Here is a 27,212-nt window from a genome sequence, read left to right as displayed (position 1 = left end):
TTATATAACCAGTCATAATATGCTTCTTTCTCTGATTTTTTTCATAATGAGATAAATGCTCATTAAATAACTTTTCTAGTAAAGCTATTCCAAGTTGATAACTTAGGTGAGAGCCAAAATCTGCATTGGATTTTTTGCATTGGTTTTTACTTATTATAGAAATGATGTGACTTTGAATTTGGAAATGGCATTTACTCTTTGAGAAGACTTCAAGACATTCTTACTCTGGAATGGTACATTTATTTTCAAAAGGTGCCCAATTTTCTTCTATAAAATAGCTTGCATTATAAGAAGACCTGAACTTATTTTTATATCCAGGTGAACTGAAGTAGTTAAAAAAAACAACAAAAATACTCTATAATCTAGGAATTAATTAAAATTTTGAACATTAATAATTTCCTTGGTAACATTAAAGGAAATTGTTCTTTAGATGCATATCCCTTTATCAGTTATGTTTATTTCATAATATCCTTTAAATGAAAACTTTTCTTTGTTTAAAAATTAAATTCTATTCTTTCTCTGGAGTATGTTTTGTCTTATGGTGTTTGTTAAAATGAGGTAACATAAAAGGATTTATTATTTTCTGTATCTCTAAAACCTGATACTCTCCTTTTAGTCCCATTAATCACATGTAGTGACCAAATTGAGAAAAGTCATCGCCATCTCATTTGAGCTTCATCCCTTGACATTATCATTAGGTTTAATTAAGATTTCTGAGAAACATTAGTCGACAGATTTCTTCTGACAACAGACAACTCAGAAAGATTTCTGGTGAGGGAAACTGAACTAAAAAAGGAACAGACTATCCTAAGATGAGAGGCAACCCATAAAGTCTCAGTAAGAATGTATAATGAAAAAAATATTGGCTCTTGAGATAGAGTACCAGAAGTCAAGTTCCCCCCTCTAAAAGTTTACTACCTCTGTGACTATAGGCGATTCCTTAGGGATCATTTTTCTTGATTAGTAAAAATTATGGAGTAGCATCTGAGATACCTTCCAGGTCTACATCTTTGGTGGGTTGATCTTCCATCTACAAAGTTTTCTTCCTGATTCCATACTCAATAGACTTTTTTTGTTATGGAATTGATGTCTAAATGATAGAAGAATGATAGAAGTTGTGTTTTTTTTTTTTTATCTAAGGACAAGCTATGCTCAATGACCTCTAAGTCTTTGATCTCAAAAAAATACCAAGAATTTAGGGTGATTGTTGAGAGAGATCCAAGATTCTCTGTAGGGAAAAAACCCACATGTGTACTACTATGCTGCTGCTGTTTCCATTATAGAATAGTGGACAAAGAGCACTAAGGTCAGAAGGTCTGAGATTTAACCATTGTTCCACTCTAGAGTACTTTTGTGAAGTCATTGCACATTTTCTTAACCACTTTCTCATCTATTAAATAGATTAAATGTTTTGGATATCCCATAGAGAAGATATTTTATTATGTCCTTGAGAGGGTTATTGTGAAGAAAATATACTTTATTGCAGGTAAAACCCTAACTGAAAGTTATATGTTATTAAAATGCCTTCATTTTTCAGAGTCCTTATGCTCATGGAAATATTTCAACAAAAGAAAACCCCTGTATATTTATAAATCGAACTTTTCATGTGTCATAATTGTATTGAATTCATTATATACTTTGGGTTATAAATGTGAAAGTACTTTTTTTTGGAAAGGGAAGGAAATCTTGTGTTTCTAAAATAAAGATAATGATTGGCAAGTTTTGTAACTTCAGAGCAAGTTATATGTTCTGACCATATTGGAAATGTATCACTTTTCCCTGAAATGCTATTGTTTTTTAGTTAATTCCAAATATTATGCAGACATCTAAAGCAATATATTTTTTTCACAACAAAATCATATGGTGAATATGTTTCCTAATGTTTCCTGTGAATTTTCATAAGTCAAGAATGGACCAATAACCATCTTATAAATGCAAAGACAGGTGTTTAATGTTAACCACATTTTATTCAAATCATTTTATGTATTTTTAATTATTAGTATTGTGGGTATCCTTGAAAAGTATAAAGTTTTCCCACAGAACAAATTAAAATGCAGATGTTGCTGCCTACACATTTCACTATGAATTAAAATTCTTTCATATAATTTCATTTATTCCTGTTGCTAGCATATCTAAAATTAACAAAGTGAATAGATGTTGTTATTTAATAAAATTCATGAAAATAATTATGATATACTTCATAACTTTATTTGGAATTTCAAATGTAAAATGAAAGAAGAGACACTATAACTCTACATTTAAACATGCTATGCAAATGAAGACAAAGAGAGGCTATTTCCAATTGGGAAAAACTGAAGTGGGGAATTTCTTGCTAAATTTTAGGAGTGTTAAAATTGTAAGTTATTCTTCTGCATTTTAAAAAAATAGTGCTAAAATTATGCATTGAAAAGCTTAGTGATTTTTTTCTGCTTGACATGTACAGGTCTTAGATTTTTTTCAATATCTAGGCCAAAAGCCTTTCTTCAATTACCTTTAACCAGAAGTGATCTCTCTCCATTTTTGAAATTTTTTTAAAGTTCTCTTGTATCTGCTATATTTTTTATTTATATTTTGTCCTAGGATTATAGTTATTATTTTTTCCTTTTTTCTAAATTTTTATTTTATTTTACTTTTCCAACGGCATGTTATGATAGTTTTTCAGCATTCATCCACATACATATGCATATTTATAAGATAAATAATTTCCCGCCACCATTCCCACATTTCCCCTCAGTGGCAAACAGTCTAGTGAATATTGTACATATACATTTGTGTTTAACATGTTTATAGATTAGTCATTTTCTGTTTGAGGAATTAGGTGCAAGGGAACAAAAAAAATTATGAGAAAGAAAAGAAAAACATAAGAGAAATTTTTAAAAAGTGAATGTAATGCTCATTCAGATTCTGTAGGGTTTTTCTGTTTTGTTTTGTTTTGTTTTTCTTCCTCTGGATGTGGATAGCATTATCCATAATAGATCTCTTAGAGTTGTCCTGCTTCTCTTGGTTCTGCTCCATTTGTTTAGCATCAGTTCCTGTGATTCACTCCATGCTTCTGTAGAGTCTGACCATACATGATTTCTTATAGAAAAATAGTACTCCATAACATTCATAAACCATAACTTGTTCAACCATTCTCCAATTAAAGGGCACTCCCTCAGATTCTAATACTTTGCCACTACAAAAAGAGCTACTATGATTATTTTGGAACATGTGGGACTTTTCCCAATTTTTATGATTTCTTCTGAATATAGGCCTAATGTTGGTATTGCTGGATCAAATGATATGATCAATTTTATTGCTCTTTGCACATAGTTCCTTATTGCTCTCCAGACTGGTAGGGTTAGTTCACAATTCCAACAGTAGTGCATTGATGTCCCAGTCCTTATTGATAATTTTTCCTTCTTGTCATTTTAGTCAATATAATAGGTATGAAGGGGTATTTTATAGTTGTTTAAATTTGCATTTCTCTAATCAGTAATGATTTGAAGAATTGTTTAAAGGATTATATATAGCTTTAATTTCTTAGTTTGAAAACTGCCTATTCATATCCTTTGACCATTTATCAATTGGGGAATGACTTATAAATTTGATTTAATTCTCTTTATATTTTATAGATAAGACCTTTATCAGAACCCCAAGCTGTGAAATTTGTTTCCCACCTTTCTGTTTTTCTTCTAACATTGCCAGCATTTTATTAGTGCAAAATATTTTGATTTAATATAATCAAAATCATACATTTTTCAATGTAAAATGAACTCTATTTCTTATTTGGCCATAAATTTCTCCCTTTTCCATAGATGTGACAGATCGTGTATTTCATGATCTATTAATTGGTGTATGGTATCACCCTTTATGTCTAAATGCTGTGCCAATTTTGACCTTACTTTGGTATAAGGAATGAGATGGCCCAGTCTTTGCTATACTGTTTTCAAGTTTTCCCAACAATTTTTGTCAAATGGTTTGTTCTTATCCCAGAAATTGAAGTTTTACTATAATAATTTATTACTACTTCTTTTGAAACTATCCTAAGCCACTGGTTCATTATTCTATTTCTTAACCAGTACCTGGCAGTTTTGATGACTACCACTTTAAGGTATAATGTTAGATCTGGCAATACAAGGCCACCTAACTTTACATTTTTTAAAATTAGGTTCCCTTCATATTCTTGATCTTTTGTTGCTCCAGGTGAACTTTGTTACTATTTTTTCTAGCTCAGTAAAGTAGTTATTTGGTAATTTGATTGGTATGACACTGAATAGATAATTTAATTTTGGTAGAATTGTCATTTTTTTACTATATCAGCTCGACCTAACTAACCACAAGCAATTGACATTTTCCCAGTTGTTTAGATCTACCTTTACTTCTGTAAAAAGTGTTTCATGATTGTGTTCATGCAGTTTCTGGATTTATATTGGGAGATAGATTCCCAAGTATTTAATGTTTGCTGGAGTTACTTTAAATAGAATTGCTTTTTCAATTTCTTTCTCTTGGGCTTTGTTGTTTATCTGTAGAAATGTTGATGATTTGTGTGAGTTTATTTTTATATCCTGCTACTTAGCTGAATTTGTTAAAAGTCTCAAATAGTGTATTAGATTATTTTCTCAGGTTCTCTAAGTATACTATCATATCATTTACAAATAATGAAAGTTTTGTTCCTTCATTGATAATTCTAATTCCTTCGATTTCTATTTCTTCTCTTATTGCTAATGCTAACATGAACAGTAATGGTGGTGATAGGCATCCTTGTTTCACTCCTGATCTTACTAGAAATGCTTTAGTTTTTACCAATTATATACATACATACATACATATATATATGTATATATATATATATATATATATATATATACACACACATAGAAAACATTTGTTGATGTTTTAGATAGATACTCATTATTTTAAGGAATATTCCATTTATTCTTGTAGTCTAGTGTTTTTACTAGGAATAGATGTATTTTTTCAAAAGTTTGTTCAGCATCTATTGAGATAATCATAGGATTTCTTCTAATTTTATTTTTTATATGTGCAATTATGTTGAGTGTTTTCCAAATATTGAAATATCCCTCCCTACCTCAGTAATATAGAATAACTTACTGTAATCTCTTTGATACTTTTTAAAAAAAATTTTCATTAGTGTTTCTTGGGGATATTGGTCTATACCTTTTTTATCTCTTTTGGTTCTCCCTAGTTTAGGTATTAATAACATATTGGTGTCACAAAACAAATTTTGCAGAAGTCCTCCTATTTTTTAAAAATAGTTCATGTAGAATTGGAATTAATTGTTTCTTAAATGTTTGATCAAATTCACTTGTTAATCCATCTGACCTAGAGACTTTCTCTTAGGGAGTTTATTGATGATTTTTTTAAATTTCTTTTTCTGAAATGGAGTTATTCATTTTATTTACTCTTCTGTTAATCTGGGCCATTTGTATTTTTGTAAATTTTCATCCATTTCACTCAATTCATCAAATTTATTGCCATGTAGTTGTTCAAAATAGCTCCAAATTATCCCTTTAATTTCCTCCAAGTTGGTGGTGAGTTTAACTTTTTTATTTTTGATATTGGTAAGATGGTTTTCTTCTATCTTTTTTCTTTTTGATCAGATTAAACAATGATTTATATATTTTATTGGTTTTTCATAATACCAGCTCTTAGTTTGATTTATTAGATCTATGGTTTTCTTGCTTTAGCTTTTATTAATCTCTCCCTTGATTTTCAGAATTTTGAATTTGGAATTTAATTGTGAATTTTAGATTTGTTCTTCTATAATTTTTAGTTTCATACCCAATTCATTGATCTTCTCTTTCTCTACTTTATTCATATAAGTATTTAGAGATATAAAATTTCCCCTGAAAACTGCTTTGACTGCATCCTATACATTTTGGTATGATTTTCATTGTTATCATTTTCTAGTATGAAATAATTGATGATTTCTATGATTTGTTGTTCAATCCATTCATTCTTTAAAATTGTTATTTCATTTCCAATTAATTTTAGCTTAACTTTCCAGGGACTTTCATTATTTGTAATATTTATTGCATCTTTATCTGAAAATGATGTATTTATTATTTGTGACTTTCACATTTGATTCCCCATTACACAGTCAGTTTTGGTATAGGTACCATGTTTTGCAGAGAAAAAGGTATATTCTTTTCTACTTCCATTCAGTTTTCTCTGGAGGTCTATAATATCTAAGATTGTTAAGATTTCTAAGATTTCATTCACCTTCTTAACTTCCTTGTTTATTTTGTGGTTAGATTTATCTAATTCTGAGAGAGGGAGTTTGAGGTCCCCCATTATTATGGTTTTGCTATCTATGTCTTCTTGTAATTTATTCAGCTTCACCTCTAAGAATATAACTTCATTGCCTTTGGTGTGTTTTAAGAAGATGTAGTTTCCTTCCGTAGTTTCCTTCTTTATCTTTTTTAATGAGATCTGTTTTTACTTTTACTTTATCTGGAATCAGGTTTGCTATCCCCGATTTTTTTTTATTTCCACTGAAAAATAATATGATTTGCTTTAGCTTTTTACCTTTATCCTTTCTGTATCTCTTTCCTTCAAAATGCGTTTCTTATAAATAACATAGTATAAAATTATGGTTTTTAATCCATTTTACTAAACAATTTTATGAAAGAGATCATCCTATTCACAGTTAATATAACTAATTCTGTATTGCCTTCCATGCTGACTTTATCCATTTATACTTTTCCCTTTCTTTGCCGCTCACTCTTCCTCACCAGTGTTTTACTCACATTACCCTTTAACTTTTCCTTTAAATTTTTATTGTAATTTATTTTCATTTATACCTTCTCCTTCCCTTTTATCGGTCCCCTCTTCCCTTTTCTCCCCACCCCACTTCCCTGTAGAGTAGTCTCTGAGTCAGATCTATTGAATAGGTTTTACTCGGTGTTCACGCTCTCCCTTCTTTCCCTCTACTAAAATAGGTCTTTGTCCCTCTTCACCTGGTGTTATTTATCCATTAATGCCTACCCTTATCCTTCTTTTGATGTTTTTATTATTTGAATCCTTCTTGTACTTACATCCCTTTTGTTAAATTATATTCCTTTTATCTGATCTGATGGAATTACAATCAAAGTATCCTCAATCAAAGGTAGGTTGATTGATAAGCTCAAAGTACTATCAATCAATGATTGATTAATTGCTTGCTTGCTTGATAAACAGCATTACCTCATAGTCCCTAAGTAGCTTCCCTTCTTCTGTCTCATTAGAAGTACATTTATGAAGAATCATGAATCACATCAAATTATAATCATTCGATAACTTAACCACTGTTCAAGTACCCTCCATAGACACACAATCTTCATGAGCCTAAACATAATTCAATGTCCAATCATTTAATGAACCATATATATATATATATATATATATATATATATATATATATATATATATATATCCCTTTCCCCAAAGCATACCCTCTCCCATGCTCCCTCCCCTTTAGCCCCCCAACCATGGTATTTAAACCTTCATTAACTAATGTATGGAATAAGATCACTTCTTTATGTCTAACGCTTCTAAATTTCCACCCTTTGATCCTATGGTACTACAAACCTCTAAGTATCTAGTAAAGTAAAATCACTTCTTATTTAACTGACTATAGAGTCTCTAAGTACTCTAAATACTGTGACATTCTGAAAGTCTCTCTTAAGAACTTACAGTGGATTGTAAGGTATGGGAGACACTGGCACAGGACCACCGAATATAGAATATCCTCACCAGAGAAAAAGTGCTGAGCTCTATAAGCCAGACAGAATTAAAATAGATCAAAGAATACATGCTACATATATGCATATGTGTGTCTGTATAAACACACACATACACACACAACTTTAGAGTAAACACCCAAACTTTTCACCTGGACTATTTATATATGACCATTGGTAGAGCATTCACAATTGGATTCCCTATAATTTGTCTCAAACATAGAGATGCCATTTTGCTCTTCATCAATAGAAGGATAAGAACCCATACCAGGGCAGCTAAGTGGTGCAATGGATAGCGCACTGACCTGGAGTCAGGAGGACCTAAATTCAAGTCCAGTCTCAGATACTTAATTACCTAACTGTGTGACCTTGATAAAGTCACTTAGCCCCATTGAATTGCAAAAACTAAAAATAAAAGAACCACCCATACCCATATCCTCTAAATTCAATCTCTTCAACTCTATTGAACCCTTTAACTAACTTAAGAGAAATACAGTTATACAGTTCTCAAGAGTTCCTTTGTATGATTTTATATAATTTAAAGTTCTTGACTAACATTTGTTTTGTTTGGCTTTTCCTGTTTTCATTGACCTTTTTATGCATCACTTGAATCTTGAATTTGAAGATTAAATTCTCTGTTTAATTCTGGTCTTTTTATCAGGAAATTTTGGAAATCCTCTATTTCATTGAACATCCATCTTTTCCCCTGACAGAATATCCTGAATTTTTCAGGGTAGTAAATTATTGTTTGTAATCCAAGTCCTTTAACCTCTGAAATATGTTATCCCAGATCCTCCAGTCCTTCAGTGTTGAAGCTGTTAAGTCCTATGTAAGTCTGATTGTACTTCCTTTGTATTTATTTGCTTCTATTTTGCTGCTTACAATATTTTCTACTTTATTTGATAATCCTGGAATTTGGTTGTGATAGTCCTTGAAGTTTTTATCCTGGGATCTCTTTCTGGAGGAGTTATGTGTATTCTTTCAATGGCTCTTTTTGCCTTTGATCTAGCATATTTGGAGAGTTTTCCCTGATAATTTCCTGAAAGATATTTTCCAGGTTCTTTTTTTTGATCTAGGCTTTCTGGTACATCAATAATTTGTAAATTATTTCTCCTGAATCTATTTTCCATGCTCTTTATTTTTCCTTAAAGGTACTCTTTGTTTTCTTCAATTTTTTTTTCAAATTTTTACTTTGTTCAGTGGAATTTTGATGTTTCAAAAATTCACTGGTTTAATTTGTCAAATTCTAATTTTTAGTGTTTTATTTTCTTTAGTTAACTTTTGTGTTTCCTTTTCCGCTTGGTCAATTATACTTTTTGCTGAGTTGCATTTCATTTCCAGTTCTTTGATTTGACTTTTAGATGAGTTGCATTCCTTTACTATTTGGTTGGTTTTATTTTTTGAAGAGTCACATCTTTTTTCCAAGTTGGTTATTTTTACTTTAAGAGGAGTGATTGTTTCATTCCATTTTTCAGAATTTTCCTACCTGGCTAATTTCTTTTTAACATTTTTTTCTTCATGTTCTCTACTCTGGTTTTTAAATTCTTTTTAAATCTCTTCTATGAAGTTTTGGATGTGAAACCAATTTATAAACTCTTTTTTTAGACTTCTCATATAGATATTTTTCACTGCTTTCTTCTGAGATGGCTTTTTTATTATCTCTTTCTGCAGAGTAGCTTTCTATAGGTAGAGATCTTTTAACCTTTTTGCTCCTTTTGATTGTTTGAGCTCTGTTCCTGGGATATAGGAAGTATAGACTGAAACTTTTAGTGCTGGACCTGGGTTGTGATCCCTGGTTTGTCATGAGCTAAGATGTTGCCTATGCAGAAGTTTGTCATTGACTAAGATGTTGCCTATGCAGAGGGTTCCTCCTTTCTCTCCAGTCTGCTTATGCAGTTGTTTGTTCCCAGCCCAGTATTCCCAAGGTTCAAACTTTGCTTCTTGTTGGTATTCTCCCTGCTGGCTTAATATCGAGCTGCCAGGATTTATGCTGTTGTTAGTCTTCCAGGACCTGGATTGTGACTAAATGTCTCCTGGGCATTATATCCCCTTTCCTCTGTAGATACTCCACAATGTCTATAGTTGAAAACTTGTTTCACTCTTGTCTTTTTTGGTGGAATCTGTAGTTTTAACGTCTCTGTAGATGTTTCATTTAACATTATGTAGGGAAAAGCTACAGCAGCATGCTAGCTTCATGCTGCCATCTTGGCTCCACCCCAGAAGTCTGACATAGTTATTTTTTTAAATTCCTTATCTACTCATACTAAACTATGATTGTCCGGGTGGGGTGGGGAACTTTCTTCTACCAAGGGTGATTTGGATATTTATAACATCATTCACTAGCCAAACAAAATTATCAACTTAATAGCCTACTATATTTGGTCAAACATTTAATTTATTCACCCCTAAAATGCTCCTTGATTTATTTAATTTCAAGTCCCATCTGTTGTTGCTGTGGCAGCACCAGACCAAATGATTTTGCAGTTCTTATGTGGCTGACAAGCTGGACTTTCCCCACCCCACTACAGACTATGAATGAAAACAGACTGCTAAAAGTTTATTCCATTTAGTACTGTATCTTAAACATTAACACTCAATTAATGATTACTGAAGAATGAATTAATTAATGCATGCAAAGCCAAGAATTTCCAAGTCATGTTCCATATTACTGAAGATTTTTAGATTTTGTTGAAAATATAGGATCCCAAAAAGATCCTATAGAGAGAAGATTTAGGACTAGACTAGAACTTGACTCTCTCTTTCCTTTTATTCGTGATTTAAGGCTCTAACTTCTCAATAAAATATGTCTTGCCTCTTTAAAATATTTGTATTTTGCACTTTTTTTGTCTATGGGCAATTTCACTCTTCAGTTCCCTTTTCTCCTCCTTCCCCTTCCTTAAAAATAAAATCATTCATTCTACAGAACTGATCAAAATAAAAATATAGTATCTGGGCATATATTCTTCACTACCAATACATATAAAGTATTAAAGTAATTTAAAAAAATAACAGGTGTTTAAGAGATAAAATAAATGCGCCTAATTTGTCTCTTCTCAATGAGTTTCTACTCTTTGTTTCAGCAAAGGAGGGTTGGAGTAATTGACCTTTAAAGTTGCTTCAGGTCCATGATTCCAAATATTACAATTTCTCTGTTTAATTTTCTGATTTGACAAAACTTTTGTATCTATTTCCAGTTGTTCATAACTTTTAGTGAATATCTAGGGAAATTTGAGCTTTAGCAAACATGAAAATATGTATATATATATATATATATATATATATATATATAAGAATCTTTCATCAAAACAGTTTTTTAATTAACAATTAAATTGTTTTAATATTTAAAGTAGATAATAAATTACAGTATAACTTACTAAAACCTTAAAACCAACATATTGATTGATTGCTATGCTAGGATAACTTAATTAAAAGTTTATTATAAAATCAATATGAATCTAAACTTTGGTTGTTTATTTTTAATCCATTAAAAACTAAAATTCAGCGTCCATATTAGACTATCTTGGGTTCAACTTGTACTGTTTGAAGTTCATTCATTCTGAATGCTTAAGTTATGATGTTATAAATTATATTTCTGAATTTGGATGTCAGTATATCTTTTCCTTCATAAATATTCTACCAGGTGGCCTTTACAGTCCTGTTTGATTTGGAAGCTCTTCTGAAAATCTGGTGTTTGGGATTTACTGGATATATTAGCTCATCGCTCCACAAATTTGAACTGCTACTTGTAATTGGAACTACTCTTCATGTTTATCCAGATCTCTATCACTCACAGTTCACATACTTTCAGGTAATGAAAATAATTTCTAATGTTTTCTTCTTTATGATGTTCTAATTAATTTTTAATTTCATTGCTTTAGATGATATGATTTTCTAATCCAAATGTGAATTTGATAAATTACTTATTAAAATAGCTAGTAAATAGTCTTTAGTTAGACTTTTAAGCCCAAAGATTCCTTTTTAACATTTTAAGTGTGGTAAATAGAAAGAAAGGCAACACAAATCCTGCTAAGTAGGAATTCAAATTGTAATGGAAGAGGCAACATTTAAAGAGAGAGAGAGAGAGAGAGAGAGAGAGAGAGAGAGAGAGAGAGAGAGAGAATATGTATTTGTATATGGTGGGAGAATCAATAAGGAAAGGCATTCTGCAATAGTTGAAATTTAAGCTTATTCTTAAAGTAGAGAAACTCAGAGTTGGAGATGAACTGTAGAAGATTCTAGAAACAAAGGCATACTAGTTCAAAATTCTGAATATATATACATACATATATATATATATATATATATATATATATATATATGTATGCATGTATGCATGTATATAGGCCAGATTGTTGAAGAAATTTGCCTGCCAAATACAGGAGTTTATATATTATTCTGGAGATAATATGGAATTATTTGACTTTCCTGAGCAAGGGAGGGATTTTTTCATACTATTTGGGTCTTACATTGCCATGGATTCAAGAAAATCATTTCAGGGCTAAGTGGATTGCCGATTGCAGTAGGAAGATACTAAAGGCAGGGAGACAAATTGGAAAACCTGAAATCTGATAGTGACTGAGTAGAGAGAAGGGAGCTTAGATGGAGGATGAAGGTAAATATGAAAGAATTTGATGCTATATAGTTTGCATGGGAGAGATAAATAGAAGTTAGGAACTGAGGTTATGAACCTCAGGTGACTGGAAGAATGTAATACCCTTAATAGTAAGGGAAATTCAGAAATAATAAGGGAGCACTTGGGGGGTAAGAATAACAAGTTTTGTTTTAGTATTGTTGAGCTTAAGCTACCTATAGGATGACTAATTTGATATATATAAATCTAGGTGATAATACTGCAGGACACACCAAAGATGGATGTAAATATTTAGACATTTGAGAATAATCTATCTAGAAATGAAAATTAAATCAAATGGTAAATACAAAAGAGATAAACCCTAAGGATAATGCTTAGAGGAACACTCACATTAATAGGTATGACGATGAATATGTAGCTGAATAACTTGAAAAAGATGGTTAGACACATTGAAAGAGAAACAAGAGAATGTATCATCACAAAAATTTAGAGAAGAGAGTATATAGTTAGAAAAGATAAAAAACTATCAAATGCTTAAGGGAAGATAATGATGGAAATTTTAAAAAAATCATTATATTTGGCAATTTGAATTCATTCAGTGAGTGTTCTTGTCCTATTAATAATGTAGATTTCAATATGATTGACAGGTCATTGTTATAGTTATAGGTAGGTTGTATATGATGATGACAACTGCTCTACAGTTTTGTCAAACTCAAATAGAAACAAATCTCTGTGGGCTGCAAATTCACTTAGAAAAACCACAAAATTATCCAGGATGTATTTTATTTTTATTGTTTGTTAAACATTTCTCAGTTATATTTAAATTGAGTTCAACTCATTTGGGAGTTTTGGCAGCCTGTAAACTATGAGATTGACACCCAGAAGACAGGGATCTGTAGTCATGTGTATGTTGTATTATGTATATTGGGTTAGTGAATAAAGACCAAAATTCAAGATGTTTGACTACCTTATCTGTTCTTTTTAGGATAGAGTCCCTTCATAATTTAAGAATAAATACAAAATCATATTCTATTTTCTGCTCACCATCTGGCTTATAATTATCTACTCTGTTATAGAATTTAATTCAAGCTTTCAGTGAAAATATGGTTTTAGAGTCTTTATAGAAAGGAAGATGAGGAAAAATTAAGCACAATTTTAAATAATATTAATTGTGTTAATTCAATATTTTTATTAATTATAAAATTTTTATTTATGGAATAGAAAGTCACATCTAAATATTATTGATATATTTTTTCCAATAGATTAGACAATTAGGCCCTTGTAAATTTCTGAAATAATACTTTCTAATTTAATCCTATAACTTGAAATTCTCCAGGACAAAAAATACATAATAAATTCATAAAGTGGCAGCCTTCTATAATTTATAATATAAAAATATCTTTCTAGCTATCTCTAGTTAGATAGCTAAATATTATATATATATATATATATATATGTGTGTGTGTGTGTGTGTGTGTGTGTGTGTGTGTGTGTGTTTAGGAAATATGTTTACATGAGTAACTCAAGAGGGTAAAAGCATAGTGCAGAGAATTTAGGGGAACATATATATTGATGCTTTGGTTGCAATTCCCCAGTGCTAAATACACATGTCACATAGTTGGTGCTTAATAAATGTTTTTGACTAATTAATTGAATGATTAGACTGCTCATTTTTCCAAAGATAGTTCAGCAAAATAAATTCTTACTCTCCTTTGATGGTAAATGCATCCTTCAAAAGAGGGGGGGAAGCAGTCAATGAAATTATATTTCTCAGGGACAAGGAGGAATTTATTCCTAAAGTAGAAATAATGGTCCATTATGAGAAGTGTGTAGAAGACAATACCCACATAATACAGAAAGAAAGGAAAACAAAGAACAGTGTGACACATACTCTTTTTTTTTTAACAATGATGGGATACTGTAACTGAAAATTCTATGGGAAAATTTGTCTTGAGAGAGATGGAAGATTTTTGAGAATTCAATTAAAAATAATTTAGTATTTTATTTTTCCCTTGTTACTTATAAAAAAATTTTTAACATTCATTTTAAAGCTCCTTTTCTCCCTCTCTAACCACCCCTCCCCATTGAAAAGACAAGAAATTTGATATAGGTTATACATGTAGTAATTACTTATGCTGTGGAATTAAATAGATAAAAATTAAGAAAAATAAAGAAAATTTTTAAAAGTTTGCTTCAATCTATATTCAGACATTAGATTTTTCTCTGGAGATAAATAGCATTTTCCCTCATAAGTCCTTCAGAGTAATCTTGTATCATTGTATTGTAGAGATTAATTATATCATTCATAGCTGATAATCTTACAATATTGCTTTTATTTTGTGCAGAGTATATTTCACTTTGCAATAGTTCATGATGTTGGGTTTTCCAGGTTTTCTGTGAGCATACTGCTCATCCTTCTTAAAGGAGAATAGCATTCCACCATAATCACATACCACATTTTTTTCAGCCAATCTCCACCTGATGGGCATCCCCTCAATTTCCAATTCTGTGCCACAAGAAAAGAACTGCTATAAATAACCTTGTAAATAAAGGTTATTTTCCTTTTATTTCTTTTGGGATACAGACCTAGTAGCAGTATTGCCAAGTGAAAGAGTTTGCATGGTTTCATAGGCCTTTGCTCATAGTTCTAAAATGTTCTATAGAATTATTGAATCAGTTCACACTTCCACCAAGGGGGCAGTAATATCTCATTTTTCCCTCATTGCTTCCAATTTCTGTTATTTTCCTTTTCTGTCCTATTAACCAATATAAATAGGTATGAGGTAGTACCTCAGAATTGTATTAATTTGCATTAATTCAGTAAATAATGGGTTAGGTCATTTTTTTCACATCATTACACATAGCTTTGAGTCTCTCTTCTGAAAACTGTTCATCTTTTGATCATTTATTATTTGGGGAATGGATCTTACTTTATAAATTTAATGCAGCTCTCTAAATGTTTGATAAATGAATACTGTATCAGAGAAACTTGGTTCAGAATTTTTTTTTATTTTGCAGAAATTTTTTTAACAATAATTGTTTCATATCTTATTTCTCTCCAACCTCTTTCTCTCAGCACCCTATTTATTCCAGTCTCTCTTTCATTTCATCATTTCTCTTCTCAAAAGTGGCTTGCTTCTGACTACTCCCTCTCTTTCTTATATCACCCCCTTTCTGCTAATCTTTTCCCCTCCTACTTTCCTGTAGGGTGAGATAGATTTCTATATCCTTCTCATTGTGATATGTATGTTATTACCTCTTTGAGACAGTTCTGAGTAGAGTATGGTTCACTCATTACCTCTCTCTTCCTCCTGTTCTCTACTGTAAAGGCTTTTTCTTGTCTCCTACATGAGACTTTATCCTGAACCCTCTTTTCTTCTCTTTTTGATTGTTTGTATAGTGATCTCATCTGCTCTGATAGATTCACTTATTTCTCTTATCTATGTAAATTATTCTCAGATCATTAAACTATAACCTATCTCTTGAACTCTAGTCTCTCAGTCTCTGACCACCTATTGAATTTCTTATATCACAAGTCCCACTGATATCTTCTTTGAAACTGAATTTTAACTGAATAGTACCCTCTACCTAATTTAGTTAGAAAGGTCCCCATTCAAACCTCACAAGTTAAGCATCATCTTAGATTCTTCACTATCTGTCACCCTGAGATCCTATTAGTTCCCAAGACCTATCAATTCTATCTTGGTATGACCTCAAACAATATGACTATTCAGTTTACTATGCATCAGGTCATGTAAGTCTTTTCCAGGATTTTTTATGAAACCATACTTCTTGTCATTTCTTTTTTAGCATATTTTTGATTTGTTTTGTTTTTGTTGGACAATGGTCACACAGCTAGTAAATATCAAGAATCTGAGCCTGGATTTTTGCTCAGTTCCTCCTGACTCCAAGGTCGATGTTCTATGCCTTGCGCCACCTAGTTACCCCCTTTATCATAATTTTAAAAGTTATAGTATCTAATGAACTTTAGCAGTTTAGTGGAAACTATAGGATGTCTTTCCATGTTAGTTTCTCTATAAATTTTTATTAAGCTTTTGCCACAGGTCAGACACTATGCCAAAATCTGAAAATAAAAAAGAAGTTAAAAGCTCCATCCTCAAGGAGCTTACAATCAGATGAAGAAGAACAATAATCAAACATGTACAAACAGATTTATAAAATATTTTTATTTATTTAATATTTATGTATATATACATAAATATTATTAAAATAATTTTAAACCAAGTTCTTTAACACCAGGTTTCAAAACTCCTACCTTTGAGGGTTACCTCCTAAATCACTGATCAATTAAGTGGCTTGCTCGAATTCAAATTGCTTGTAAGGCAGAACTTAAACCTGTCACTCTACAAGGCCAACTTTTTCTCCACTGTGTCACATTATTTTTTCCACAATAAGCATGATGAATAAATATTTGAATTTTTTTTCATCTCTCTGATATGAGATATAATGGATGCTTAAACATTAGCAATCCTTTGTATTGCCCAACAGGCACCTTCCTTCTAACCTATTCCAACTACAATATGAACTCCTTGAGGACAGTGGACATTTGTTTTCTTTTTATACCCTAGTTCCTAGTACACTGTGCATCACAGTTATTACATATTAAATTTAATTATTAGACCATTACCAGGTTTTTTTTTATCAGAATTAAGATTGAAGGTGTAAACAAGAAACACATTTCTTGCTCTATAATAATAATTACTCATACTCATAACTCAACATGTTATATAAATAGCAGTAATCAGATGCTTACATCAAATTGTTGGGGGATTTATTTAAATATAGAGACTTTGAAGGGTGGAGCCAAGTTGGCAGAATAAAGGTAGGGACTTGCCTTTCCCTCCAGAAAACATTAAAAAATGCCTCAAAATGAATTCTGGGATATCAGTAGCAACAGAAGGATGGTGTGAAACAATTTTCCCGCATAAGACAAATTAGGTCAGTCACTTGTGCTTCATGATAGAAGAAAACTAAAATGACATTACTGTGTTTGGTTCAAGATGCAATGTGTCTGACTAACTGTTCAAACTGATTCAAGCTTAGAAGCTCTACTATGGGTTGGATCTAAATACTCCCTATGGACATTGGAAGTGGAAAGTCTCTGAATTTGCAAATCTCATGTTTTCAGCTACTGCAGTTCTAATTTGTTCATAGAGCATAGTCTAAATGGGGTGAGAGTGTAGTAGTAGCAATATCTAGGGAAGCCATCAACAAGCTGTGGGGGTGAGTGAATCGTTGGAGTCTGATATAGCTCTCAGTCCTCAGTAGAAAAAAAGAGATCCGTTTGCAGACACTGACAGGATTGTTTCATTGTCCATATTCTGACCATTGTTTTGGGTCACAGTTCCAGGGTGAAGAAGAATTCTAACAGTATCATTTCCAGGTTAGGAAAGAATGCTTTTGTTAATTCATAGCGCACAGGTGAAGAGAGCAGTAATCACACCTTTTCTTATATCATACCATCTTAGAAGAACTGAAAATTTGCAGACCAAGAACTATCTCTGAAACCAGCAGCACAAGAAAATCTGAAAAATGGGACAATGTCCCCTCCACTACAAGAGCAGAACCCAACTTTGGCATAAAGTTAAAAACTCAAGAAATATGCTAGAAAAATGAGCATATAGTAACAAAAAGAACATGACCATAGAAAATTATGCTACGGAGAGGGGGGAGATCAAATCACAAAGCAGAAGGAATTCAGAAGACTCTAAAGTCAAACATGATATATCCAGAGCTTCAAAGAATATGAATTGCTTGCAAGTCCAAAAATTATTCCTGGAAAAAATCAAAAAGTAGGTTAAAAATTTTAAAAAAGAGGTAGAGGAAAATGGGAAACATAAATGAGAGCGATGCAAGAAAATCACCAAAAAAGAGTCAACAGCTTGGTAAAGGAGACACAAAAATACTGAAGAAAACAATACTTTAAAAAGAGAATAGGTCAATTTTTTTAAAAGGAAGAAAAAGCCATTGAAGAGAACACCTTAAAAAGCAGAATTGACAAAATGGAAAAAGAGGTACAAAAAGTCACCAAAGAAAATAATTCTTATAAGTAGGATTTGTTAAATGGAAAAGGAAATTTAAAAGTTCTTACTCCTTAGAAATTAACATTGAGCAAATGAAAGCTAATGATTCCATAAGACATCAAGAAACCACAAAACCAAATCAAAAGAATGAAAAAAGAAAATGTGAAATCTCATTGGAAAAACAATTGGTTTAGGAAAATATATTTAGAAGAGATAATTTAAGAATTATTAGGTGATCTGAAATTCTGGATTAAATAAAAAAAAACTACACATCATATTTCAAGAAATCACCCAGGAAAAATTCCCTGGTATCCTAGATGCACAGGTTAAAATCGAGATTGTAAAAAATCCACTGATCACTTCCTTGGACTACAAACAAGAATCACTTACCCAGGAAAATTGAGTATAATCCTTGTTTGTAGTCCTAGCTCTTTTGCCATTTGACACCATATTCCATGTCTTGTGATCCTTTTATATCAGAGCTGCCACATCTTGCGTAATTTTGACTGTGGCTCCATAATTTTTTTATTTTTTTTTCTGACTGCTTGCAGTTTTCTCTTTGCCCTGAGAGCTCTGGGAATTTGGCTACAAATATTCCTGGGAGGTTTCTTTTTCGTGATCTCTTTCATGAGGTTATGGGATAAAATTTAGAAATGATCCAACTAAAAGAGAGAAAATATTTGGAATGCTAAAAAGAGGGCTTATATTTCTAGGATTTTGGAATCAAATTTCACTTTTAATACAAGTGAAAAGTTCTTTTTAAACTGGCAATTACTTTAATTTCTTTTTTTAAAAATATAAAGTAACAAGGTTTTGTCAAGTCAGCAAAATATTGGTTTATGAAAATATAATAGATATTCATAGATTACTTTTTCCTGGTAGCTGAAATAAAAATCAAAATTATTTGAATCATTTTGTAATTATATTATTAATATAAATAGACAAGAAAATATGAAGTTTCAAAGTTTGAGATATAAACCATATTTTTACTGCTAGAGTAAACTAACCTGGACATAGCCATTTAAAAAAAATTGTTAGTGACATATTTATATCACAGAATATATAGATTCAATAAAACATGAATGTGTTTAGATTTTTTTTAATTTACAGACATATGTAAAGCTCATTATTCCTTAACATGAGAAGTTGATAACTTGTATTCAGTCTGTTCAACACTGGAAGTGAGAGGGTATTTAAAATTTTAAACTGAACAGAATGATTATTTAAGAATTAAATATGATTTTTTAAAATGTAAGGAAAACTAACATGTATAGATCAAAACCAATTAATTCTAACAAATTCATGGATTTTGTTTGCTTAATCATCTAAAATTGCTTTGGTATTTTTAAAACTTTCTTTAGTTCCTTTTATTTAGTTTAATAAACTGTTGCATTGTTTATCTAAATCATTTCAGTGGAGTTCATTAAGTTGATGTTATCAACTTGTAGATATTATTTTGCATGGAATAACTTTTCAAAAATTTGCTTTGTACTATACTAAAATTATTTCATGTGACTTTTGCTTCCTTAATTATATTCACCTTTTAGTGATTTTCATTAATTTATTTTAGTGCGAATTTTATATGTAATTATTTTGTAAAAAGAAATGTCAGTGAACTAAATCTTTTCCAATTTTGCCTATTTAAAAATACATGGAATTAATTTTAATAATAAATATTCTGAATTATTTTAATAATATATACAAACTGAACTTATTTTAATAATATATACTAAGAACATATTTTAATAATACATATGCTAGCTAACTTCTCAGTATCATTTCTAACATCTAGGTTCTTTAATAAAAAAAAATGCTTTTTTTTAAAGACCTAGACAGAGTGAAATTTTCCAGTAAATATTGAAATGAAATTGCTTTATCAGTAGGATAATTGATATTTTTTCTTCTTTTTTTTGCAGGTTCTTCGAGTAGTTCGACTTATTAAGATTTCTCCTGCTTTAGAAGACTTTGTATATAAGATATTTGGTCCTGGAAAGAAACTTGGGAGTTTGGTTGTGTTCACTGCCAGTCTCTTAATTGTGATGTCAGCAATTAGTTTACAAATGTTCTGCTTTGTAGAAGAATTGGACAGATTTACAACGTTTCCAAGGGTAGGTAAAAATAAAGGAATGCCTTTCTTTGATTTTGATACAGTATACAAATACTAATCAGACACAATAATATATCTTTAGTTTTAGGAATGCTTATGGCTATTAGAACCATTTTGATGACTTAGCATAATGTAAATTTGATGGAAATGCTTGTTATTCAGTGTGGTAGGATACAGTTTTAACCAATCGTTTTTTGCAAGGTTTTGAGTTTTACAATTTTTCTCCCTCCCTCCTTCCCTCTCTCCTCCCTCCAACCAAAAGCAGTCCAATACAGGTTCCACATTTGTAACCATGTTAAACATAGATCAAAACTGCATGTATTGTGATTGAAGAATCAGATCCAAAATGTAGAAAGAAAACATTAGAGATAACAAAATTACATAATGAATAAGGCAACTTTTAAAAAATGAAGATGGGGATGGAGCCAAGATGGCAGCATGAAGATAGCATTTCCCAGGAACTCCTTTTCCCCCAAACTACAAAAACGTCAAATTATGACTCTAGCCAAAATTTAGAGGGGCAGAATCCACAGAAAGACTGAGTGATACATTTTCCCAGTCCAAGATAACTTAGAAGTTCTGCAGGGAAGATGTGTTTCACCAGGACTGGGAGTTTGAAAAAGCCCTGGTTGCAGCACAGCCTGGAAACAGCTTGAAGGGGCAGTGAGAGAATTCTGCTACACTAGAATGAGTGTAGAGTGAGGAGCACTAGCAGAACCTACATCAAGAATCAGGAGAAACCAGCCTGTACCTCCAGGGGCACAGTCCATAGATGGTAAGGGAGTCAGGGAGACTGCAGAAATTTCTCTGCTCTCCCTGTGGCAGGGCTTTACTGTTTCCCCACACAGATCCAGGTTGCAGCTTGGGGTTCCATACTAAGACAGCTGAACAGGACTCCTCCTTACAGTTCCAGGGTGGATGTAAATGCTGTGGTCATCTACATATCAAAGCACAGGCAAGAGAACATAAGATCTTGAAGGAATAAAGGTCCCAGTGGGGTGTCCCTCCCAAAAGACCCCAAAGCCTTGAAAGTGCTATAAATTAGTCTTGAGTTGAGGAAATGAGCAAACAACAGAAAAAGAAGAATCTGACCACAGACAATTATTTTAGTCCCATGGAAGATCAAAACACATACTCAGATGACAACAAAATCAAAGCTTCCATATCCAAAACCTCCAAGAGAAATAGAAAATGGGCTCAGACTATGGATGAGCTAAAAAAAAGACTTGAAAAGCAATTAAGGGCAGTGGAGGAAAAATTGGGAGGAGAAAAGAGAGCGATGCAGAAAATCATGAAAAACAAATCAACAGTTTAGTGAAAGAAATGCAGAAAAATAAGAAAATAGTATGTTAAAAACCAGTTTAGGCCAAATGGTAAAAAACAAAACAAAAGGCAAATGAGGAGAAGAATGCCTTAAAAAGCAGAATTGGTCAGCTGGAAAAGGAGATTAAAAAGCTATCTGAAGAAAATAACTCCTTCAAATACAGAATGGAACTAAAGGAAGCTGATGACTATAAGAAATCAGGAAGAAATAAAACTCTTCCAAAAAATCCAAAAATTAGAAGAAAATGTGAAATATCTCATTGGAAAAACAACCAACCTCAAAAACAAATCCAGAAGAAATAATTTAAAAATTATTGTGCTACCTGAAAGCCATGACCAGGAAAAGAGCCTGGACTTCATTTGTCAAGAAATAATACAGCAAAATTGCCCTGAGATACTAGAAGCAGAGGGTAAAATAGAAATTGAGGTAATTTACTCCTGAAAGAGACCCTTAAAGAAAAACTTCCAGGAATATTATAGGCAAATTCCAAAACTCCCAACCAAAGAGAAAATTCTAAAAGCTGCCAGAAACAAACATTTCAATTACCAAGGCTCCATAGTCAGGATTACACAGGATCTGGCAGCATCTACATTAAGGGCTCATAGGGATTGGAATATGATATTTAATAAGGCAAAAGATCTTGGTTTACAACTGAGAATCAACAACCCAGCAAAACTGAACATCCTCTTTCAGGGGAAAAGATGGAGTTTCAATGAAATAGGGACTTTCAGACTTTCCTATTGACACAACCAGAGCTGAACAGAAAGTTTGATCTCCAAGTACAGGACTCTGGTGAACCATAGAGGGGGTGTGGAAGAGAAGGATTAACTATAAGGAACTTAATGGTATTTGTATTCTTGCATGGGAAGAAGATATTGATAACTCATATGAACTTTCTCATTTATAAGAGCTCTTAGAAGGAGCATATATAGAAAGGACACAGGAAGGAGTGGAATTTAATGGTAAAATCTAGTAAAAACATGGAGTCAATGGGTGATAAAGAAAAGTACTGGGAGGAAGGGAAAGGAGATGATGAAGAAGAAGCTAAGAAATTTCACATAAGAGTCAAGAAAAAGATTTTTCAATGAAGTGGAACAGAGGAAGGCAAGGGGGAATGAGTGAACCTTCATTCTCATCAGAAATGGCTGAGAGAGGAAATAACATACACACTTAATAGGGTATAGCAATCTATCTAACCCTAGAGAAAAATGAGAAGAAAGGGATGGGATAAGAGGGAATGGGGGGGAGGGAAGGGGAGAATAGGTGATAGAAGAGACAGAATAGAATAAATGAGAGTGAGGAGGAATAGAGTGGAGGGAAATACAACTAGCAATAGCAACTTCTCTGGTGGACTTATGATAAAGAAAGAAACTCATCCCAGAGACAGAGCCATTGGAATATGAACACAGACTGAAGTACATTTTTTTTTCTCTCTCTCACTATTCGTGAGATTTCTCATCTTCTTGGGGGGGAGTTATGTTTACTCTTATAACAAAATTAAAATAATAATAGTAATATTAAATTAAAGTTCACTTAAAAATAAAAAATAAAGATAATAAGTTTTAGGCTTCATTTAAACTCCACAGTTCCTTCTCTGCATATGGATGGCATTTCCATCATAAATCCCTAAAACTGTTTTTGATTATTGTACTACTTAGCAAAATGGGGTGATGACCAACCATTATGGACTTACTCATTCCATCACTGCAATAATCAGGGACAATTTTAGGCATATTTGATCATCATCCCCTTATGTTAAGGTGTATGTTGATCTTCTGCTTCTATTCATTTTACTCAACATCAATTCATGCATGTCTTTCCAGGCTTTTTTGAAATTCCATCCCTCATGATTTCTCATAAAAAATAGTGTTCCATCATATGCATATGCCACAATTTGTTCCCTGATTAATAGATATCACCTCAATTTCCAATTCTTTGCCACTACAAAAAAGAGCTACTATGAATATTTTTATACATGTACATGTACCATTTTTCATCATCTCTTCAGGATACAGATCCAGTAGTAGTATTTTTTTAGATTTATTTGCAAGGCAAATGGGGTTAAGTGGCTTGCCTAAGGCCAAATAGCTAGGTAATTATTAAGTGTCTGAGACCAGATTTGAACCCAGGTACTCCTGACTCCAGGGCCGGTGCTTTATCCACTGCACCACCTCGCTGCCCCAATCTAGTAGTAGTATTGCTGGATTCCAAACTGCTCTCCAAAAAAGTTGGATCAGTTCACAACTCCACATATAATACATTAGTGTAGGATGCAGTTTTAAACCTCTTCTGATCATTGTAACATTTGCCCCTATGGTCCTAAATATTTATTGGAAGAATAAACCAAAAAGAAATATTGAAATCGAATGAAAATTGAGGCTAACATAGAGTTTCAAATTCCTAGGAATGAATTTCTTTTAAGATAGAATAGACTGATTGTGTAAATATTGTTTTCAATGACCACTTGTAGCATTTATATAGTCTAATATTTAACTTGTGATTTCTAAATTATCAAACAATGAATAAGAAAATATATTAAAGGTTAAAAAGGCAACATGAGTCTTGAAGAAAAAGCAAGAAATCTTAAAGGGGTAGGTCTTTGAGAATTCATTTGTTCCATATTTCTTCATTTTTGAGAGAGCATAATTTTCATCAAGAAAATGGTGCTAAATTAATTGAGAATTATGTGTGACTGTTTGATATGGTAGATGAAGTATTAGAGTTTGAGTGAAAGATTCTGGGTTTATGACTCAGCCATGTAATCCTAGGTAAATTATTCCATTTCCAACTACCTTAGTTTTCTTTTCAACAAAAAAGGAATAATGTTATTATAATCAATCAACTACTGTTTAAGATACTTATAATTTTTTTTAAAAAATTACTCTTCAGACACTTAAGAATAACCTAGCTGTGTGGCCTTGGGCAAGCCACTTAACCCCATTTGCCTTGAAAAAACCTAAAAAAAATTACTCTTAAAATTTTAATTCTTAAATACTAAGTACTATGAGAAGGAAGAAACACTAGCAGTTGGAAGGATAAGGAGAGATTTTATGTATAAGATAACAAATACAATTTATTTCCTAATGCAGATACAAAAGGGAATACCCTGAAAGCAAGAAAAATAATTCTAGTCTACAAAGAGAGAACTATTAAATTGGAGACACAAAGTGTGTGTGTGTATATACATATATATATATATATATATATATATATATATATATATATATATATATATATGTATATATATATAAAATCTTTGAAATAATTAGTAAGCAAAATAGCATTATCTCAAACATCATGATATATTAATAAAGTGAAGTGAGGTCTATTTCTTCAATACACTTAGAGGATCAAGAGGGTACACATATAATAACAGAAGTTGTTAAAGAACAGAAAATAGGTTGATTTTGATTACCTTTAAGAGTTTTCTCAAGAATAACATTATATAATGAAATGCATTAAACAATATCAGGGGGGCACACACACATGAGAAGGCTGAGGCTGATGTGATACTTGAGATTTTAGTTCTGAGGTATGATAGGGCTAACCACGCCAACAAAGTATGGGAACTGGAGAGTAGGGTACATTCAAGGAAGACTAGAACCTCTGCTCTGAGGGCTGCTGAGCTCTTTTCTTGATTTCTTTTTACCTTTGGTGTCTACTTGATCCACCTAACTCTCACCTGTGACTCACAGAAACTATAGCATGCCAAGCGATCATATCCTAGCAAATCATTCAGTATTTTAGCAAATAGACTACACCAGGTTGAGGGTCACCAAAGTGTCTTAAACCCTTCAGTGAGGGGGAAGATGGGGGAGGGAAAGAATCAAGTCCAAGCATTTAAGACTTCCCCTGGTGGAATGGATGGATGAAAACAGTTTGTTCCAACAACCGTGAAGGAAGCTAATGTGGAGGGTTTCTAACTTGGTTAGATGTCAAAGATACCAAAATCATCCAAGGCATCCCAAGCCATCATCAATTGTCCTTACTCTATCCTGGTTTGAGATGACTCTGGAAGATAGAGTGAGGACAATGACTTAATGAAACTCTTCCTCATTGAAATCCAGTTTATAGATCAATGAAAAGACAGCACATATACCATTTAACTATTTTTATCTATAAAGTGCTGTGATGAAAGTTAAGTGAAAGAAACAACAGCTGGGGATACATTGAATGCTGTAGTCAGAATCCTACACACGTAGGCATCCCAAACTTGTGTCATCATTTAATTAGAAGCAGTGGTAGGATTCAACAGTTTCATGAGTTTCTGAGCAGCCTTTTAAGCATACAAACACTGGTGTGAGGAAGGGGCTAGAACGGCACCCCAATAATTGTCTGCATACCCAACTCTGTTTACCACAGGATCTACTCTGTAGTTGAAGTATGACAAATTTAGAGCATACACCCTAATATTCACATGATTAATTGTGCCTCACCTGTGGTAGAGCATACTGAGCTTATATTGGTTTGATCTGCCACATTTGACTCTTCACATAGAGAATGGGACATCAACCAACCAATCAACCAAGGTGTGTGAACTAATGGAATGAGTGGGTTAGGATAGATTGGTGAGAATAAGCTGCCTAAGGAGTAGTTGATTGACCCAGTTTAGAAATGGAACAAATCAAAACTCTTATACTGATCCATGAAGGTATCAGATATCCTGGGAGATCCATGGTTATACATGTGCAATAATATATTTCCATTTTAGCAATGTTGTTAAAGAAAACACAGAATAAAAATTATGGAAAAAGTAAAAAAATTCCTTCTTTGATCTGCATTCAGATTCTATCGGTTTTTTCTCTCCTGGTATGAGAAAGGAGCTGCCATTCCCCCTCCTTGAGAATACAAGTGATTAGAAATAGATTATACATATGTCTTCATGAAAAACACATTTTCCTTATACTGCATACTGCAAAAATGTTAAAGTAAAAAAGAATATGCTTTGATCTTTTTGTTCTTCCAGAAAAATTGGATATAAATTGATTATGATGTGATGCAGTCTATGGCTCTTATGAATTGTACTTCTATCAGGACAGTTGAAAAGTATATGCTTGGACAATGAGTGTGAATGCAAAACAGTTATAAAACAAGACATGAAAAAAAGGATTATACTGGGAGAAGAAGGTGGAAACCTTTGAAGAAATTAGCAATACATGGAGAGGCACAAAAGGGAGAGTAGGGAAATTGTAAACACTAAGTAAATTTTACTCTCAACATTTTGGGCTCAAAGGAATGATATACATTCCCAAATGGGTTTTAAAATTTATCCTACAGAGTCAAATTTATAAGAATACAAGCCATTCCTCAATTGATAATTGGTCAAAGCTATATGAACAGATCATTTTCAGATGAAGAAACTAATATTATTCATAGTCATTTAAAAAAAGGTTACAAAGTTTTAATAATCAGAGAAATGCAA

General features: G+C 32.1%; 1 protein-coding gene across 1 annotated transcript in view; it reads left to right on the top strand.

The window, feature by feature from the left end:
• Window positions 1–27,212, top strand: part of NALCN (sodium leak channel, non-selective) — a 278,783-nt gene that overhangs the window by 46,246 nt on the left and 205,325 nt on the right. The window contains exons 6-7 of the mRNA XM_074192773.1: window positions 11,365–11,532; window positions 20,276–20,467. Coding sequence (XP_074048874.1) covers window positions 11,365–11,532; window positions 20,276–20,467 — 360 coding nt within the window. The remainder of the gene's footprint in view (window positions 1–11,364; window positions 11,533–20,275; window positions 20,468–27,212) is intronic.

Source organism: Macrotis lagotis, chromosome 6 (genome assembly GCF_037893015.1).
Source record: "Macrotis lagotis isolate mMagLag1 chromosome 6, bilby.v1.9.chrom.fasta, whole genome shotgun sequence".
In the NCBI taxonomy this organism is placed as follows: domain Eukaryota; kingdom Metazoa; phylum Chordata; class Mammalia; order Peramelemorphia; family Peramelidae; genus Macrotis; species Macrotis lagotis.
This window is presented reverse-complemented; position numbering and strand designations above follow the sequence as displayed.